This window comes from Saccopteryx leptura, chromosome 1, assembly GCF_036850995.1.
Source record: "Saccopteryx leptura isolate mSacLep1 chromosome 1, mSacLep1_pri_phased_curated, whole genome shotgun sequence".
In the NCBI taxonomy this organism is placed as follows: domain Eukaryota; kingdom Metazoa; phylum Chordata; class Mammalia; order Chiroptera; family Emballonuridae; genus Saccopteryx; species Saccopteryx leptura.
This window is the reverse complement of record NC_089503.1, coordinates 267,604,993-267,623,874: the sequence shown is the minus strand read 5'-3', so window position 1 is coordinate 267,623,874 and position 18,882 is coordinate 267,604,993. Positions and strand designations below refer to the sequence as shown.

Below are 18,882 nucleotides of genomic sequence, written 5' to 3'. Positions count from 1 at the left end.
AGCCATCCTCAGCACCTGGGCCAACTTTGCTCCAATGGAGCCTTGGCTGCAGGAGGGGAAGAGAGAGACAGAGAGGAAGGAGAAGGGGAGGGGTGGAGAAGCAGATGGGTGCTTCTCCTGTGTGCCCTGGCCGGGAATGGAACCTGGGACTCCTGCACGCCAGGCCGACGCTCTACCACTGAGCCAACCGGCCAGGGCCTATTTTTTATTCTTTATTTTTTTACAGGGACAGAGAGAGAGTCAGATAGAGGGATAGATAGGGAAAGACAGACAGGAACGGAGAGAGATGAGAAGCATCAATCGTCAGATTTTCGTTGTGACACCGTAGTTGTTCATTGATTGCTTTCTCATATGTGCCATGACCTCGGGCCTTCAGCAGACTGAGTAACCCCCCACTCGAGCCAGTGACCTTGGGTCCATGCTAGTGAGCTTTTTTGCTCAAGCCAGATGAGCCTGCGCTCAAGCTGGCAACCCTGGGGTCTCCAACCTGGGTCCTTCCGCATCCCAGTCTGACGCCACCACCTGGTCAAGCAATATAAGATAAATTTGATGAGTAGAAATAAGGTAGCTAGCGTATTTGCCCTATTTGTTTTCTCCCTTTTTCCTACCAAGAACAAGTTTTGTTAATTATTAATTTCAATATTATTAGAGTTTATATATTATAATGTATCCTGTAGCTGTTGTCACAATCATGCTGAATAGTAAACCACCCCAACTCACTGGCTTAAACAAGAAACAGTAATTCTCTCTCATGCATCTAAAGGGTAGTTAATAAAGACTTAGTTCATATGGATTTGGTTTCAAGGTGAAAGGTGGTCCAGCTCTGCTCCTCTGTGGATCATCCTCTTTGGACCATGAGTTGGCCAGGGCATATTCCTCTCACAAAGATGAAAGAAACTCAAAGATTGAGTAGATGCAGCTCTGAACTATCATCTCCATGCACGTTCCATTGGCCGAAGCAAGTCAGATAGCCAACTGCAGAGTCACATTGCAAAAGTAATAGATTTTGGGAGCGCGAAGAATTGGGAACAATACGCCTGACCAGGCAGTGGCGCAGTGGATAGAGCATCGGACTGGTATGCAGAGGACCCAGGTTCGAGACCCCGAGGTCACCAGCTTGAGCGCGGGCTCATCTGGTTTGAGCAAAAGCCTACCAGCTTGAACCCAAGGTCGCTGGCTCCAGCAAGGGGTTACTGGGTCTGCTGAAGGCCCGCGGTCAAGGCACATATGAGAAAGCAATCAATGAACAACTAAGGTGTTGCAACACGCAATGAAAAACTAATGATTGATGCTTCTCATCTCTCTCCATCCCTGTCTAGCCCTCTCTCTGACTCACTCTCTGTCTCTGTAAAAAATAAATAAATAAATAAATAAATAAATAAAAATTAAAAACAAAACAAACAAACAAAAAAATTGGGAACAATAATATAATCTACAACAGTTTGTTAGCATAAGCCCCATATTTGATTTAGTCTCAATTCTATATTTATAGATTCTCTGCTCATTGTGGGTTCTGTTGCCATGATTTATTTAATTATCTCTGGCTAGCTGAAGTTTTTTACCTGAGAATAGCATTCTTAAAATTATGTATGTTATAAAGATTGGCCTGTTGGCTGTGGATTTTTTTTTACTTGAAATGCCTTTTGTTTGTTTGCACAATGATTGATATACAACAAACCACATAGTTATAAGTACACAGTTTGACAATTTTGGACTATGTGTGTACACTGTGAAACCACCATTACAATCAAGATAGTGAACATATCCATCATCCCCAGCATTGCTGTTGTGCCCCCCCCCCCTTTTTTTTTACAGAGAGAGAGAGAGTCAGAGCGAGGGATAGACAGGGACAGACAAACAGGAATGGAAGGAGATGAGAAGCATCAATCATTAGTTTTTCATTGTGACACCTTAGTTGTTCATTGATTGCTTTCTCATATGTGCCTTGACCGTGGGGCTACAGCAGACCAAGTGACCCCTTGCTTGAGCCAGCGCCCTTGGGCTCAAGCTGGTGAGCTTTTGCTCAAACCAGATGAGCCTGCGCTCAAGCTGATGACCTCGGGTTCTTGAACCTGGGTCCTCCGCATCCCAGTTTGACACTCTATCCACTGCGCCACCGCCTGGTCAGGCTGTTGTACACTTTTTAATCTCTCCCTCCTGCCCCTACCCTCCTTTCTCTCCCAAATGGTCAATGATTTTGATTTCATCATTGTGAGATCTGTAGCAGAGAAACTAGCCAGGACCACCTGGACTTCTAATCTACAAAACTGTGTGATAATAAGTTGTTTTAACCCTCTAAGTTCATGACTTTTGCTTGGAAGAAATAGAAAATTAATTTATTATACATCATGCTTTAATATGACTTATTTATTTTAGAGAGAGACAGAAACAGGAAGGGAGAGAGATGAGAAGCATCAACTCGTAGTTGCACTTTAGTTGTTCATTGATTGCTTTCTCATATGTGCCTTGACTGGAGTGGGGGTCTCCAGCTGAGACAGTGACGCCTTGCTCAAGCCAGAGACCTTGGGCTCAAGCCAGCAACTGTTGAGTTTAAGCCAGTGCTCATGTGGTCATGTCTATGATCCCATGCTCAATCTGGATGAGCCTGCATTTAAACCAGCATCTTCTGGGTTTTGAACCTGGGTCCTCAGTGCCACAGCTTAACCCTCTATCCACTGTGCCACCACCTGGTCAAACTAATGTGATTTATTTTTTAATAAATAGATCAAAGTGATACATTGATTAGAAATGAGAAATGAATGGGTTTGCAACTTTTGACCTAATGCCTCTTACTAGATATCTCTTCCTTTACAGTCTAATGTTAACATGTTACAGATTTTATTGTCATTGTCCAGAATTTCCACTAAATATGTAGTCATATTTTCTCTTGTCTAGGAAGTCTTGATTTTCTTTATGAATAAGGCTTTATATTTAGGTGTCTAAATATAAAAGAAATAGTAAAAATTGTGTAAAGATGGGATAAACAAGTAAAGAATGCATCACTGATTGAAAAAGCAAATAAAATTTTATAAAAATGTTAGAGCATGGATACAACTATTTAAGTTAAAAATGTTGCAGAGCCCTGGCTGGTTGGCTCAGCGGTAGAGCGTCGGCCTAGCGTGCGGAGGACCCAGGTTCGATTCCCGGCCAGGGCACACGGGAGAAGCGCCCATTTGCTTCTCCACCCCTCAGCCGCGCTTTCCTTTCTGTCTCTCTCTTCCCCTCCCGCAGCCAAGGCTCCATTGGAGCAAAGATGGCCCGGGCGCTGGGTATGGCTCTGTGGCCTCTGCCTCAGGCGCTAGAGTGGCTCTGGTCGCAACATGGCGACACCCAGGATGGGCAGAGCATCGCCCCCTGGTGGGCAGAGCGTCGCCCCTTGTGGGCGTGCCGGGTGGATCCCGGTCGGGCGCATGCGGGAGTCTGGCTGTCTCTCCGTTTCCAGCTTCAAAAAAAAAAAAAAAAAAGTTGCAGAATTACAGTATATGACTTCATAATTATATATAATAGTGGTAGAAATATTAATTCATTAAATTGATGATATTTTGGATAAATCACTAGGACAGGACATAAAATTTAAAAAGAGAATCAGAAGCAGAGTTTGACAGACTTGATGAAATGAGAGAGGGTGAGTCCAGCTTGGACCCAAGGTCGTTGGCTTGAACATGGGGTTGCTCAGTTTGCTGTAGCCCTACCGTCAAGGCACATGTGAGAAAGCAATCAATGCGTTGGCCTGGCGTGCGGGAGTCCCAGGTTCGATTCCCGGCCAGGGCACACAGGAGAAGCGCCCATCTGCTTCTCTACCCCTCCCCCTCTCCTTCCTCTCTGTCTCTCTCTTCCCCTCCCGCAGCCAAGGCTTCATTGGAGCAGGGTTGGCCCGGGTGCTGAGGATGGCTCCATGGCCCCTGCCTCAGGCACTAGAATGGCCCTTGTTGCAACTGAGCAACGCCCCAGATGGGCAGAGCATCGCCCCCTGGTGGGCGTGCCGGGTGGATCCCAGTCGGGTGCATGCGGGAGTCTGTCTGACTGCCTCCCTGTTTCCAACTTCAGAAAAGTACAAAAAAAAAGCAATCAATGAACAACTAAGGTGTCGCAACAAAAAACTGATTGATGCTTCTCGTCTCTCTCCCTTCCTGTCCATCTGTCCCTATCTATCCCTCTAACTCTGTTTCTATAAAAAAAAAAAAAAAAAAAAAAAAAAAAGACTAACTTAGGAGGAGTGGACCAAGATCAGTTTTAGTCTGGTGAAAGCTCTCTGAGGAGTAGACATTTGAACTAAGACTTAAAGGAGACAGCCTGTGATGGTCAGAAACTTGGCATGCTCAGAGATCATAGGATGTATTTACACAAACTACGTGGTCTATCCTACTACCTACCTAGGCTGTATTGGTATATAGCCTATTGCTCCTGGGCTATAAGCCTGTACCACTTGTTCCTATAGGTAGTTGTAATACAGTGAGAAATATTTATATCAACATAGAAAATATACAGTAAAAATATGATATAAAAGATTTAAAAAGGAATACCTGCATAGGGCCCTTACCATGGGTGGAGCTTGCAGGACTAGAAGCAGCTCTGGATGAGTGAATGGTGAGTAATGGTGAAGGGCTGGGACATTACAGTACACAACAGTAGACTTTATAAACACCATCCACAGCCCCTTCCCATGCTTCCTTCCAACAGTCATAAATAGAACATGAAAGCTATCAATGCTGGATGGGCTGGGGTGATTGGAAAGACTGAGGCACTGACTAGGAAAGGCATACTCATGATAGTGATTGTCTGGAGGAAGTGAAAGATGGTCAGAGGGTCAGTAGGAATAAGAAATCAGGTGGCTATCCTGGCCAGATAGCTCAGTTGGTTAGAGCATCGACCCACAGTGCAGAGGTTGTTGAGTCCATCCCTGGTTCGGTCAGGGTACATACAGGAACAGATTGATGTTCCTGTATCTCTCTCCCTTCTCTTCTCTAAAATCAATAAAAATAAAAATAAAACATTTTTAAAAAATCAGGTGGAGAGATAAAGGAACATAGTAGATAGTCGTGGCAATGTGTTTTGGCTACTGGATGCTGGAGCAGTTGGTCAGATGAAAAAACTTTGTGGTATTCACAACAAAATAGTGTGTTTAAGAGTGGTTATAGAACTGAGGCCTCAATATTTTGATTTTGGAAATTTGTATTTGGTCCCACTGACCCTATCTGGCACAAAGTACTCTGACATTGAATTGATAGAAATACTTACCTACATTTCACATCATTACAACCTGAAGATATTTCTGTAGTACAGGAACAGAACAGGGCTTCCACACAACCACAGAATGCTTTACTAAAGTGGCAGTGGCACCCTGGCTGGTTGGCTCAGTGGTGGAGCATTGGCCTGGCATGTGGAAGACCCAGGTTCAATTCCTGGGAAGGGCATACAGGAGAAGTGTCCATCTGCTTCTCCACCCTTCCCCCTCTCCTTTCTGTCTCTCTCTTCCCCTCCTGCAGCCAAGGCTCCATTGGAGCAAAGTTGGCCCAGGTGCTGAGGATGGCTCCATGGCCTCTGCCTTAGGCGCAAGAATGGCTCCAGTTGCAACGGAGCAATGCCCCGGATGGGCAGAGCATCGCCCCCTGATGGGCATGCTGGGTGGATCCCGGTCAGGCACATGTAGGAAACTGTCTCTCTGCCTCCCTGCTTCTCACTTCAGAAAAATACAAAATAAAAATAAGGTGGCAGTGGCCCCTAATAATTGTTGAGGTAGCTCCTATGGACCTGTTCTTGCACAGGATGTTATCAAGAATTTACAGCAGTTTCCTCTGACGATTATCAAGCTAGATTCAGGAGGGTGGTAGTGCCCTCTAGATATGTAGTGCCGTGGGGACAGGATTGTGCTGAGCGAGGTCAGTGGTCATGGACTTGGATGGGGTCTGTGCACTCAGAATTGAGGTGCTGCGACAGGGACTCTTCTGCCAAGGCCTACAGGTACTGCTTCCATTAAAGAGAAAAATTCTCCTGAACCACATATCCTTCCATGTTTTACAGGAAATTCAGCTCCATTGTAATGTTATGGGACCAGTGTCATATACAGTCCATCAATGACTGAAATGGTATTATGTGCCCTGGACAGATAGCTCGGTTGGTTAAAGCATCATCCCGAAGCACAGAGGTTGCCAGTTCAGTTCCCAGTCAGGGCACAGAGGAACAGATCAATGTTTCTGTCTCTTTCTCCTCTCTCATTTAAATCAAAAAATTAAAAAAAAAAATGTCGTTATGTGCTATATGATTATTACATTTAGCATTATTTTGGAACTTTTTGCAATTGAAGCACAAAAGTAAAATAAAAGCCACATTACTAGAAATGAAATGATTTGGAGACAACATAATTACATAAAACACCAAGGAATCAATCTACATACTAACTAGAAAGTTCTAATTAATGGTTAAATTTAAAATACAGTGAAATGAATAGCTCTCATATGTAATCATTAACAGCAATGAAGATGCAATGAAGAAAGAAAATGATTCTTAATATAAGCATTACATGTAAAAAGGAAACATAAAATACCTTTTTCTCATTTTAGGTTGGAGGACTTCCTAACCGTAAATGAAATTAACTCTTTGGTTTGACCACAAACCAGACAGACAGTAATAGTCTATGGTATTTTGTTAGAGGAGCTTGACCAGACTAAGGCAAGATTATTAAAGAATACTCCTAAATCTGACAATTTAGATGAAATGGACAATTTACTTGAAAGACAAACTCAAACCTCACCAGGAAGAAACATAATCTGCGTTAGTCTGTTAGTCTGTGTCTATGTAAAACATTGCATTCAGATAAAAATCTTCCAATAGAGGCCCAAGAGGCATCACTGGTGAATTCTACCCACTATTTAAGGGAGAAATTATATCAATTTTACCCACATCCTTCCATAATATAGGAGAGGAAGGAAACTCATTTTATGAGGTGAGGTCAGTATTACACTAACCAGACAATGACATGAAAAGATAAAAAAAACTACAAATCAGTTATCACTTATGAACACTGATGCAAAATACTGTACAAAATACTAGTGAAAGAATCTGGCACTATTCCTGGGAAGGCAAGCTTGGTTCCACAATTGAAAAATCAATGTAGCATTATATTGACATTCTGAAGAAAAACAGGATCATTTTAACAGATGCAGAAAAAAAGAAAAAGCTGACAAAATGCAACATCCATACATGATTAAGAACTCTCAGAAAACTAGGAATAAAAGAATTTCCTCAGCCTGACAAAGGCTAGCTACAAAACTCTACCTAGAAAACAATGATAAAACGCTGAATGTTGCCCCCCAATATTGGTGACTAGGGAAGGATGTGTCTGATTTCACAACTCTTTTCATCATCATTGGAAGGTCTAACCAGTACAGCAAGACAAGAAAAAGGCACTGGAAAGGGAAATTGATAAGACTGGAAAGGAAGAAAACATTTATTGTAATAGTAATCTGCAGATAACATGACTAAGCAGAAAACTTAAAAAATATCTACATAAGTGAGTTTGGCAAAGTGTCAGGATACAAGGTCAATATTCAAGAATCCTATTTCTAGTTATAAATGAACAGCTGGAAATTGAAAATTTTAAATAGCACACTTACAATTGCACGCACAAAATTTGGGCACTAACGTGCAGTATCTGTATGCAAAAAAAGCTGATAAAATAAATCAAAGACATGTATCAATATGCTGCACTTGTGGATTGTAGGACAAATATTAAGATGTCCACTTTCCCTGAACTGGTTTATGGAATCAATACAATCATCAAAATCCAAGTGGATGTTTTTCTTAACAGGCTGATTCTAAAACATCTATGGAAAGGCAAGACAATTAAAAAAGAAAATGGTTGGCTTACTTGCTAACGTAAAGTTAAAGGCACAGAGGCAAACTGATGGACTAGTTCAAAGAGAGACATTCTGTTAGTGTCAACTGATTTTTTGACAAAGGTGGAAAGAAAAATGATGCATATATTAACTTTATATATACCATATATAAAAACTTATTCAAATGGATCAGACCTAAATGTAATAACTGAAAATTATTAAACTTCTGTCACTTTCTCTTTTTCTTTTTTTTTTTTTTTTGAGAGACAGGAAGGGATATGAGAAGCATCAACTTGGAGTTGTGTCACTTGTTTATTACTTGCTTATCATACACATTTTGACCAGGGGCTCAAGCTGAGCCAGTGACCCCTCCTTGTTCAAGCCAGAGACCCTGGGCTTCAAGCCAGTGACCTTTGGCCTCAAGTCAGCAACTATGGGATCATTTTGATGATCCCATGCTCAAGCTAGTAGCCCCACACTCAAGCTGGCAACCTCAGGGTTTTGAACCTGGGACCTCAATGTCTCAGGCCAATGCTCTATCCATTGCACCACCACTGGTCAGGCTAAAGCTAGGAAGAGTTCTTAGATTATGACACCACAGTGTAATAATGCATTAAAGAAAGAGTTGGTCAAGTAGACTTTGTGAAAATTAAGAATTTCTGCTCTTCAAAAAGCTCTATAAGAGAATGCAACACAAGTCTCAGACTAGACGATCTTTTATAAAGCACATGTCTGGTAAAGGTCTTGTATCTGTATTGTACATACTAATATCTGGTTAGAAATATGAAAAACAAATTGGGTCACCATTTTTTGTTTTTCAAACATGACAATGCTAAAACATGGGATTATTTATGTCCATTAGTAAGTGTGAATATACAGGTAACACTATATACATTAAGTCCACACTTAATGTTACTGGTGAAACAACATATAACAAAACCAGTTTTACCATAGGCTAATTGATAAAATGAGTCAAGTTCCTATGGCATCTTACCAACCTTATGATGATAGGACATTATTCAAAGACCTGCTGCACTTGTGATGAAAGTTACATCTTTGGAAGGGGAATCTATTTCTGGAAATGTACCCTAAAAATCTTACATGTCACTACTGGCATGGACGTTCACTATTCCAATACTTCTACTTGCAAAAATGAGAAAAGTCAGTCTTCTTCACAAAAGACTGATTAAATAATAGACCACCAATATATGTGAGCATAGAAAGACAGAAAAACCTTGCTTAAAGAAAATTTGAAATAGGAAACTGCTCAAGACACAAATGTAGAGAAACAGGACATTAAACTGCACACACAATTCCATTTTCTATTTTAAAAATGTATACCCAAAAGAGAGTAAAATACATACAAATGCAAATGGGAGTTTTCTCTGAATAAGATCACTGGGTATTTTTTTGTTTTGTACTTTCTGAAATGTATTCAGACCACATAAGTTTTAAAAGAATTTAGGCATTCCAGTTAATTAGCATAAATGTGCAACATGAAATTCCTGGTCTACTTATAAGGGGAAAGCTAACATGGCATTCAGAGTGCTCTGCAGACGCAGTAACCTGTGATTGAGAAAGGGCAGCTCACAACTCTCTTCCAAGTTCATTTCTGCTGCTTCTCATTTAAGTATGACATCATAGTTGACATCTGGCTTCTCCCTCCATTGCTGGGCCCTCAAGTTCTCATGCCAGGGTCATGTTGAATAGCAGTTTTATTTAGGCATAAATATGTTTTGGACTTTCCCTTTATTTAGTTCCCATTTTTTATGAAGCTCTTCCAGTCAAGAACCCGTTTATTCTCATTAACTAGTAAATCCTATTGAAGACGTAACTGTTGCCCCCTAGTGGGAATGTCTCCAAATAACTTGTTGCTTGTTCACATAATGCTAATGAACAGCATAGAACATTCTAATGCCACTATGCAATGAATGTCAGGTACAAAAAACTCATCACACAAAAATATTTTCAGCAACTGAGAACACCCCAAGACTTTGTAAATTCACTAAGTATTTGAGTAATACCAAATTGAGTTATGTATTGACCTCATATGCATAATTAAAGAATGACGCCGAGTCAGTTTCCAACGCTTTGAAGTGTGTGTGTATGTGTGTGAGGGGCAGAGTGTAAACCACCTTTTTAACAATGGTAAAACTCAATTGAATTATCAACCATCTGAACAGATAGCTAAAATAGTATGCTCTCAAATACTAAAGGAAAATGACTTGATTCTGAATTACCTAGCATACAATCTTTTCTTTTAGGGAGTGGCTGGGAAGCTTCATTTTGTCTTTTCCAAAGAGCACATTACCACTGCCACTTGAATTTATGTGGTAGAAAAAACACGCTGAAGCAGTGTTCCCTAAGATAATGGTTTATATTTTACTAAAAATACTTTGACCAGTACTGTTTCAGCTGTCACATATAATTTCTTACACATAAAGATATTATTTGTATACATACCGCTACACACTGAAAGAACCTGTTTTTACTTCTAGTTCTTTTTATAAATTTTTTTAAAGAGAGGCAGGGAGAGACAGGAACATCTAGTTTTCTTTAGAAAGAACTAATCAGAAAAACCCTCACAATCTGAAAGGAAAAAAATGTGTATTTCTTATATTCCAAGACTAACAGCATCACAAAAGCTTAATATCCAGTAGTTATATAAATATGTATTGATGTAGACATAATTATTGCCCAGCCACTAGATAAACATCAAAGGAGATGAACAGAATGAGTTTTCATATTGTAATTTTTAAAAAAGATTAAGAATGCATAGAATATGTATATGTCAAGAAAATAGGAAAATAAAAGTAACTTGACAAGACTGTTTATTCTAAGTATAATTTTTATTGATAAAAAGATTAACCATGACCATGTGAGTGGCTGGGCTTAGTTTGTTACACCAAAGAAATTAAAAATTGATACTTGAGAACAGTTACTATATAATTTATAATAGCATTCCTTTATAGAGGCATTTTAATTTTAGCAATGTTCCCTTTAACCATAAAAAACTAACCTTTAATGTCATGAATGAGAATCATTATAGCTACTGCTGAATTAGAAAAGAATATGCAGGAGCTGTTTGGTGGTGGTGTCTGAAGCTGTACACTTGAACTTTAAGGAAACAACCTCCCAAAAGATCTAGAAAATTGCCTGATCAGAGAGGCAGTATCAGTTTGAAACCGGTGGCAGGAGAATAGCCCACTTCCAAGCATGAAGAATAAATAGCACAAATTATGAATGCACCCAAGATCCTCAAATAAATTAGTGCCATTATTTTAAGAATTATGAGACATATAATGTGTTTTAAATACAAATCCAAATCTGTTAAGTCCAAAAAATACAGTAATTTTATTACATAAAAGTTCTCCTATGTGCTAAATATGTTACTTACAAGACATAGTAGTTAAGTGTAAAGGGAATTACGGTCCAATTGTTGAATCATTTTTCACTGATGAGAATAGAACAACAGGTAATGGACATATATAGAAGCACTCAAGAGTCCTCTAAAATTCAAGGTGGTTATTTATTACTGCTCAAGCAAAGCATACTACCATTCTTTAATAAAATAATTGCCTACTCAATTTATCTTTTAAAAATAAAGTCCATCTGTTATCCATTAAAGCTTCTGCAGGATGGACAAAGGTACATTCCGCCTGTATTACATAGGGGTACTCTTCATCTTTGGATAAGGAAAATGTAGTCATATACAGATTACTAACTTTTTAATTTGAGGCAGCTGTAGGAGTACATTAAGCACGTTTTGAACACTATTTTTAAAGTTTGTCTTTAATATCACTAGCTTTGGAAAACCAAAAATAGAGAAAAACATCTATGGCAAAGTACATTTCATTCAGATTTCATACCAGTAAGATACAAAAAAACCCCCAAAACTTGGTGCAGTGTCAGTTTTATCTGCGTAAATCACTTGCAGATAGTTTTGTTTTATGATTGAATGACAAAAAACGTTTTAACTTGTTAAAAAAAGCTTTTAAGTCTTTGACTTAGTATTTAAGTAAGGCAAAAATGAAATTACTATAAAAAGTCTTTTAAAAGGAAGCACTATAGATTTGGTTCCCATTTACAATTTCATTAACATGAGTTAAGTGTAGATACAATGTATCCAATACTCTCATAACTACAGCCAAAAAAAAAACAAAAACAAAAACAAAACCTCTAGTTGCATTTATAGGTTGTGAAATCCTTAGTAATGCCAATATATATCCAAAACATGTTCATACAGAACCAATACCTCTCCTTTTCCACGTTGAAGAACACTTGTTAGAAATAACAAATATACCAATAAAACAACAGAAATTCATTCCATTTCTCCCAAAGTTATGACACAAGATGTGGCTTAAAGAGGTAGATTAAAAAGAAAAAGAAAACCAGATTCTCCATTCTTTGTCACTTTTATTCAGTAGTAGTTTTTCCCCCTTATTTTCAGTGCCAGACACGGCAAGGCGGCAAGGAGTGATTACAGCCAACTGTTATTAAAACATTTGTTCGCAATATGTACCCCCTTGACCACTGACCCCAAACTGACTCATTTTGTGTGCTTTCGTTCTTTCTTTTTTTATATACCACCACCAAGACCAGGTGGGGGGGCAAGGGTGAGACATGACGGGGAAGAGTCCAAGAGGCCAGAAGAGGAGAAATGCTACAAGCCACAGTAAGAATGAGCTGTATTTAATTTAAAAAGGGGAAGGGGTGTACCCCACAAATGATACAGTAATGAGGATACACAATTAAATCCCATAAGCATGACTGAAGGCTTTCACTGCGTTTGACGTCATCACAATGGAAGGCATAAAAAGTGGAGTAAATCAATGTTGATACAGTCCAATCTAGTCCATTAGGCAAGATGGTGCAAGAAGTCATTTAAATTAAAAGTGCCCTACCCTTACCTAAATGGCTAGCAGGCATGGAGAACACCAGTGATGAATCCACAGAGCTTTCTCCATGCAGCTATAAAAATGTGTTGTTGAATGGCACATTGTCAAACACTGGAAAGGGGTGCCACAATGGACCTCTCTCTTTTAGGTACGAATGCTAGATTCAACTATCTCAACTAAGCAGGAAGTGGGCTCTTCTGCTAAGAATGCCAACCCTAATTCACTTTGTCTTGAAATATATACAGATTGTTTGTAGTAGCTACGGCAATGATATTTTCCTTGGGGTGCCATGCTGTATGAAGTATTTTCTTGTTGAAGTCTAGGCTGTCAACACTTATCTCATCTTTCTTTCTCTTGCCACTTGCACAGACTTTGCGTGGCTTCAGAACCGTGCGAGGTTTATTGTTTTCCCGCGATGCTTCTAGGGTGATGTCTCGCTTTGTGTTCCTGTCAAACATTCTGAAGAAATTATTGTAAGATCCGGTCATGACAACACTGTAAAAGAAGAACAGTCAAATGAGCAAGAGCTTGTTTTCAGTAAAATAATTCAGTGATGAAACCAGCCTACTATTCTACTACAAACAACTATGTTAAGCAGATTTGGATTTTAGAGTGAGGGCTGCTGATATCACACCAGAAATATATGGTACTAGTTAACTTGGTTACTCATTACTCCTATTCATGACTACCAAAACTATCACTAAAACTGAAAGCATCCTCAAGTAAAGCTTCTTAGTAGTACTGAGTTATTTTTGTTGAGTATTTATGCAAATATAGACTGATCGACCAGACCAGTCAAATTCTTGAAATACCAACTAACTGTGGGACTCACAGGCTCTAATACCAAAAAAACCCCCAACAACATAAAAAACATGGTATGCAAATTATTCATAAGAAACCAATGCTTGCTTTATAATTTGAATTATAAGCTATTTAATTTGTCCCTAGTCTAGTTTGGATAATCACATCTATGATGCTTATGGGAAATCAAGATTATTAGGAAAGGAGCACATACAAAAAAAATTTTTTTTTCCGAAGGGGGGGGTGCAGACAGGCTCCCACATGCGCCCAACCGCATGTGCCCAACCGGGATCCAACTGGCATGACCACCAGGGGATGATGCTCCGCCGACCTGGGGCGTTGCTCTGCTGCAATCAGAGCCAATCTATCTAGTGCCTGAACCAACTTTTGCTCCAATGGAGCCTTGGCTATAGAAGGGGAAGAGAGACAGAGAGAAAGGAAGGGGGTAAGGGTGGAGAAGCAGATGGGCACTTCTCCTGTGTGCCCTGGCCAGGAATCAAACCCGGGACTTTGACACGCCAAGCCAACGCTCTACTGCTGAACCAACCGGCCAGGGCCAGCACATGCAATTTTTATTAACAGAAAATCATTTTACCTATAACACTAAATACATTTTAAGTAATTTTTTTGGACAAATATTTTAAATATCAGTGCAAGTTTTTACTCTGCTCAAGAAATGTAATTTAGAATGGCATACCCGTGTTATATAAATCTGTGAGGTTTTTTTAGATTAGGTTATCTAGTCTATAGCTACCTATAAATTTTAAAAGGTGCTGTTAGGCTAGCATATCTATAGTAGTCCTGTCAAAAATGTATAACCTGAATCTATCATGAGGAAACATTAGACAATACTCAAATTAAGAAATTTTCTGTAAAATTAGTGGCCTATGTTTTTCAAAATGCCAAGGTCACAAAAGTTAAGGAAAGAACAAAGAACTACTCCAGATTGAAGGCAACTAACAAGATAGGAAAACGAAATGTCACATACACTGTTGGACTGGATACCAAACCCCCATTTTTTTTTTTGCTAGGACATGGTTGAGAACTGGTGAAATTTGAATGGAACCTGTGGATTGGATGGGAGTGGTGCATCAATGGGAACTTTCCTGTTGGAAGTGCTTCTACTGTTTTTATGCAGGAGTGTCTTTCAGGAAGTTCTCATTAAAGGAATCAGAGCAGAGGCCTCATGTCTGCAGCTGAGTTGTGTGAGTACATATAAAAGAACAGGAGGAACCTGGTAAAGGCTAAGGAAGAGTGTGCTACTCTTATAAATTCAAAGTTGGAGATCATTTCAAAAAAATGTTTTAAATGTTAAGGAAAATAACTTCTGACAATGGAACATAAACTGATAATAATATGTTTGAACAATGCTAGGAAAAACTAGCTGTGGCAGTGCACCAACATCCATTTTATCACTATCTTCTCTTCACATTTGGTCACTTCTTCTGTCTCCTTCCCTGTCCTTTTCCTTCTCGATGCCTTAGAGTTAGCAGTGGAATTCAAAGTGCTTATTCCTATTTGAGGTTTAATGTGGTCAGTCTGTTACTGGGCATCAGTTTATAATCTGATAAAAAATAATTTAAAAATCAGACAAAAGATGAATGATCCAAGTTCTTTTTATCCTCTAATAAATAAAAAATGGCATGAAACCGGAATCATATGGAGCTTCAGTGATAAGACTACTGTGCAATGAAGTACTTCAAATTACCCTAAAGGCAAATTTAAATATTTCCAAAATGATGTTTTCTTTTACTATTTTCTGTTCTACTGACACCTAATAATTGGTAAACATTCAAAGAATTGAAAGATTAAAACTTGTTTATCTTTGAAAATGATGGCATATTTTGATGACATAGTAAAAAGGAATCATACTGTGGCAAATTTGTTAATTATAAAAAGCCTAATTACTCATAGTAATTTTTTAAAATTTTATATAGAAAATTAAATTTAACCAGGTGACATTGATCAGTAAGAGTACTTATGTTTCAGTAATATGGTTTTAAAATAATATATAGCAATTACCACTTTTATCTGGAGAAACTGGTATGTTACATTGCAAATGAAATATATACTATCTAAATAGTTTTAAAAAGTTTCATAGTAGAGTAACAAAATGAAATAACATTTTAACTGTTGGCATGTCAAATTTATGACTGATCTGGTTCATAATAGAAGATTTAAAGTTATTTAAATCATAATTTAATTTTTATCTGCCAATATTGCTGTAGGATTACTAAATTTCAGGGAAACCCTGAGGGGAAGGAGGAATGAAGTTTAGGATTTGTAATTTACATCAATATAAAAGGAAGTCTGCCACCCTGGCCAGATGGCTCAGTACTGGGTCAGAGCAGATATAGGCACAGATCAATGCTCCTATCTAATCTTTCTCTTTCCCCAAAATAATCAATAAACATTTTTTTAAAAGTTTGCCATATTTTTAGTAAAAATGGCAACCATACCAGGAGGAGTGATGAAATGGTCCGTTCCTTTCCTATAGTGCAGGGATGCTCAACCTGTGTGCCGCAAGATATTTTAAATATGCAACACCTGACTGGTCAGGGGCACTGACCTCCTTTTTCTTAGATTGTCAAATAAAAAAATGTCAACAGTCAACACAACAATAGCTATCTGCTGGTGTGAATCAAAATTACACTTTTTTATTTTCAGACTGACAAGCATTTGCTTTGATGTGGCTGAATTTTAATAATTAGTTTAATATGTGCTGTGAGACAAAAAAGGTTCTAGTAGAATTACAACTGAATGAGTTCAAATTAAAATCAGTTACCTACTAGAGACCCTGACCGGGTGGGTGGCACTCTGGGTTCAAGTGTTGACCCAGCGCACCTGAGGGCACGAGTTCGACCCCTGGTCAGGGCATGTGCGAGAAGCAATCACCAAATGCACAAGTAAATGGAACTAAGTGAAACAATGAGTTGATGCTTCTCTCTCTACCCCTTCATCACCCCCTTGCACGCCTCTCTCTCTCTCTCAAATCAATAAAAAAATAAAAAATATAAATTACCTATCAGAGCCATTCCAACAACATTCAAATTTGTCAAATATGCAGTCATTTTCATACAGTGAACAAAGTTTACTTCTGAGGTATTCATGCACCTGGGGAAAAACATCAATATATACTTAGTTTACACCTTAAGACTTACTGGTTAAAATTAGGGAACAGATTTAACAAGTAGTCTTTTTTTTTTTTTAAGGGGTAGAAACACATACACATCCTTTCAATCTTATTAAAAATCTCTTTACAAGTGCAACTGAAATATTTAGACCAGAAAACATTTAAAAATGGCATAGATAAGACACTAAAGAATATTACAGTAATATCTGAATACATTAGTACTTGGCTTTCAGTCTATAAATTGCTGATAAAAAACACGCTCAACACTTTGCTTTACTTCCTTTTTAAATACCATTTTTATGGGCCTAAGTAAAGGAAACCTACATTATCACTAAGTGCATATGTTATGCACAGCATGACCATGCCCTGGCTTGGTGATAAATTATATGGTTACTCTAGGTATGCATCATTGGAAAATTTGGTATCACTTGATATTACTTATACAATATCAAAGCTAATGGAAATATGCTTTTTTTTGAAATAAAATTCTAAATAACAAATCTGGTGTTTAAAACACATCTTAATACATTTCATTAATATTGTTAAGTTACAAAAGAAAGTTTCAAAATATTCCTTGTTATCAGAAGGAAAAGTAGGAGTCTCTATCTCACGATCCATTCTTACTTATAAAGGACCTTAAAAAGAAGTGATAAAAGAACAGAGCTGATACCTTGTAAATGTTAGAATTCTCTATTTATGTAGCAACCTGAAGTCACCTTAACAATTACAGTGAAAAGATTCAGGCCACGTCTATGTGACTTTATGCAATTTGTGTAGGGTCAGGATTAAAAGTGAGCATGTTAAGGAGAATAAATAATAAAATCACAATGACCCTCAATCACACATAGCTCAGCAAAATGCTTATACATATTCAGCACTAATAGAATAGCTCAATCTGCATGTGCTGCATTTAATATAATGTGACACTATTCTCAATCACTAACTCAGCATAGGCAGAAAAACTGCCAGGTAAGATTAGGTAAACCATAACAATCCAACAGTTTTAGAATTCATGTGCCAGGTTTCTCATCAAACAATTTATGAGTATGAAGTGAAGGTTCAAATCCATTCTTCTCCATGGAAATGGGATGGTGGTGGTGAGGACCTCTAGGAGACAATACTTCAGAATCTGGGCAGTTATATAAATGTAATTTTAAAACAGAGCAGTACTGTATCCCTTTACCTTTCCTCAACATAAACATGTATTTGGAAATGTCAAATACCATGAAGAAGAATATTAAGTGGTTAATGTTTGCCAAAGAGGATTAGAAAGTTTGAGAAATACTCTTCTAATTTTAGTGAAAACATACAACATAAAGACATAAAGGTACAATTGATCAATTTGTATTCCTAAAGCAGCAGTAAGTGTTGTCTACAATGTGACAACCTAGGGTCTGGCATAGGCTTCAGCTGCCCCACCCTGTCCTGGCTGTGCAGCTGCATTCCCGTCTCTAGGAGAGATGGCTAGGGAACAATGGTAGTGGCTGACCGACAAGAGAATCCAGAACTGACATCCCACAACAGACAAACAACTTCTAAAGCTGTCCGCTGGGCTTTCAAGCTCTTCTCCTTTAGTTTAAGATAACAGTTACTAGCCAGAAGGCAGCTCTTTAACCTGGCAGGCCAAAGTTAAGCTCTAGTTCAACTACTACTGCCCGTGCTCCAACTGGGGCACCTCCACTAAGACTGGCCACTCTCCCCAATAACCCCCACAAGCACCAGCCCTTCAGAGTGCTCTGCCCTCCTCACTTTAAATGTAGACAGAAGCAGAGGGAAAAACAAGTTGTCGATATTGAACCAAATCGGTAGCAAAATCACACTTTAACTACGAAAGTACCACCCAATCTATAAAAGTATACATAAACTTAACAAGGAAAAGCCAAACACTCAGGAATCTTTAATGAAAAAGGCCTAATTGTGAACAAATACTGTTAGGATTAACACATAATACAAAATCCTTCTCTGTAAACATCTGAAAGTAAATAGGTATATGATCATTGAAAGAAAAAACTGCAAATACCTGGTATGTTTCCACAGGCCTGTTTTCCATATTTAAGTCCCAAATTTTGACTGACAAATAGTCTCTAGTCATCATATACCGACCACTATGGCTGAATTTCACATCAGAAATAGAGGAGATGATTTCAGAAAAAAAAGACCTGTTACTGGGATCTTCAGGTTCTTCAAACACTAAAAACAAACAAAAATATTAAAT

General features: G+C 38.5%; 1 protein-coding gene across 1 annotated transcript in view; it reads right to left on the bottom strand.

Moving 5' to 3' along the window:
- Nucleotides 1-12,506: 12,506 nt before the first annotated feature.
- Nucleotides 12,507-18,882, bottom strand: part of PPP2R2A (protein phosphatase 2 regulatory subunit Balpha) — an 87,985-nt gene continuing 81,609 nt past the window's right edge. Inside the window, exons 8-10 of the mRNA XM_066352084.1 lie at nt 18,688-18,857; nt 16,557-16,648; nt 12,507-13,228 (exon numbers count right to left, since the gene is read on the bottom strand). Of these exons, the coding sequence (XP_066208181.1) occupies nt 12,949-13,228; nt 16,557-16,648; nt 18,688-18,857 (542 nt within the window). The 3' untranslated portion in view covers nt 12,507-12,948. The remainder of the gene's footprint in view (nt 13,229-16,556; nt 16,649-18,687; nt 18,858-18,882) is intronic.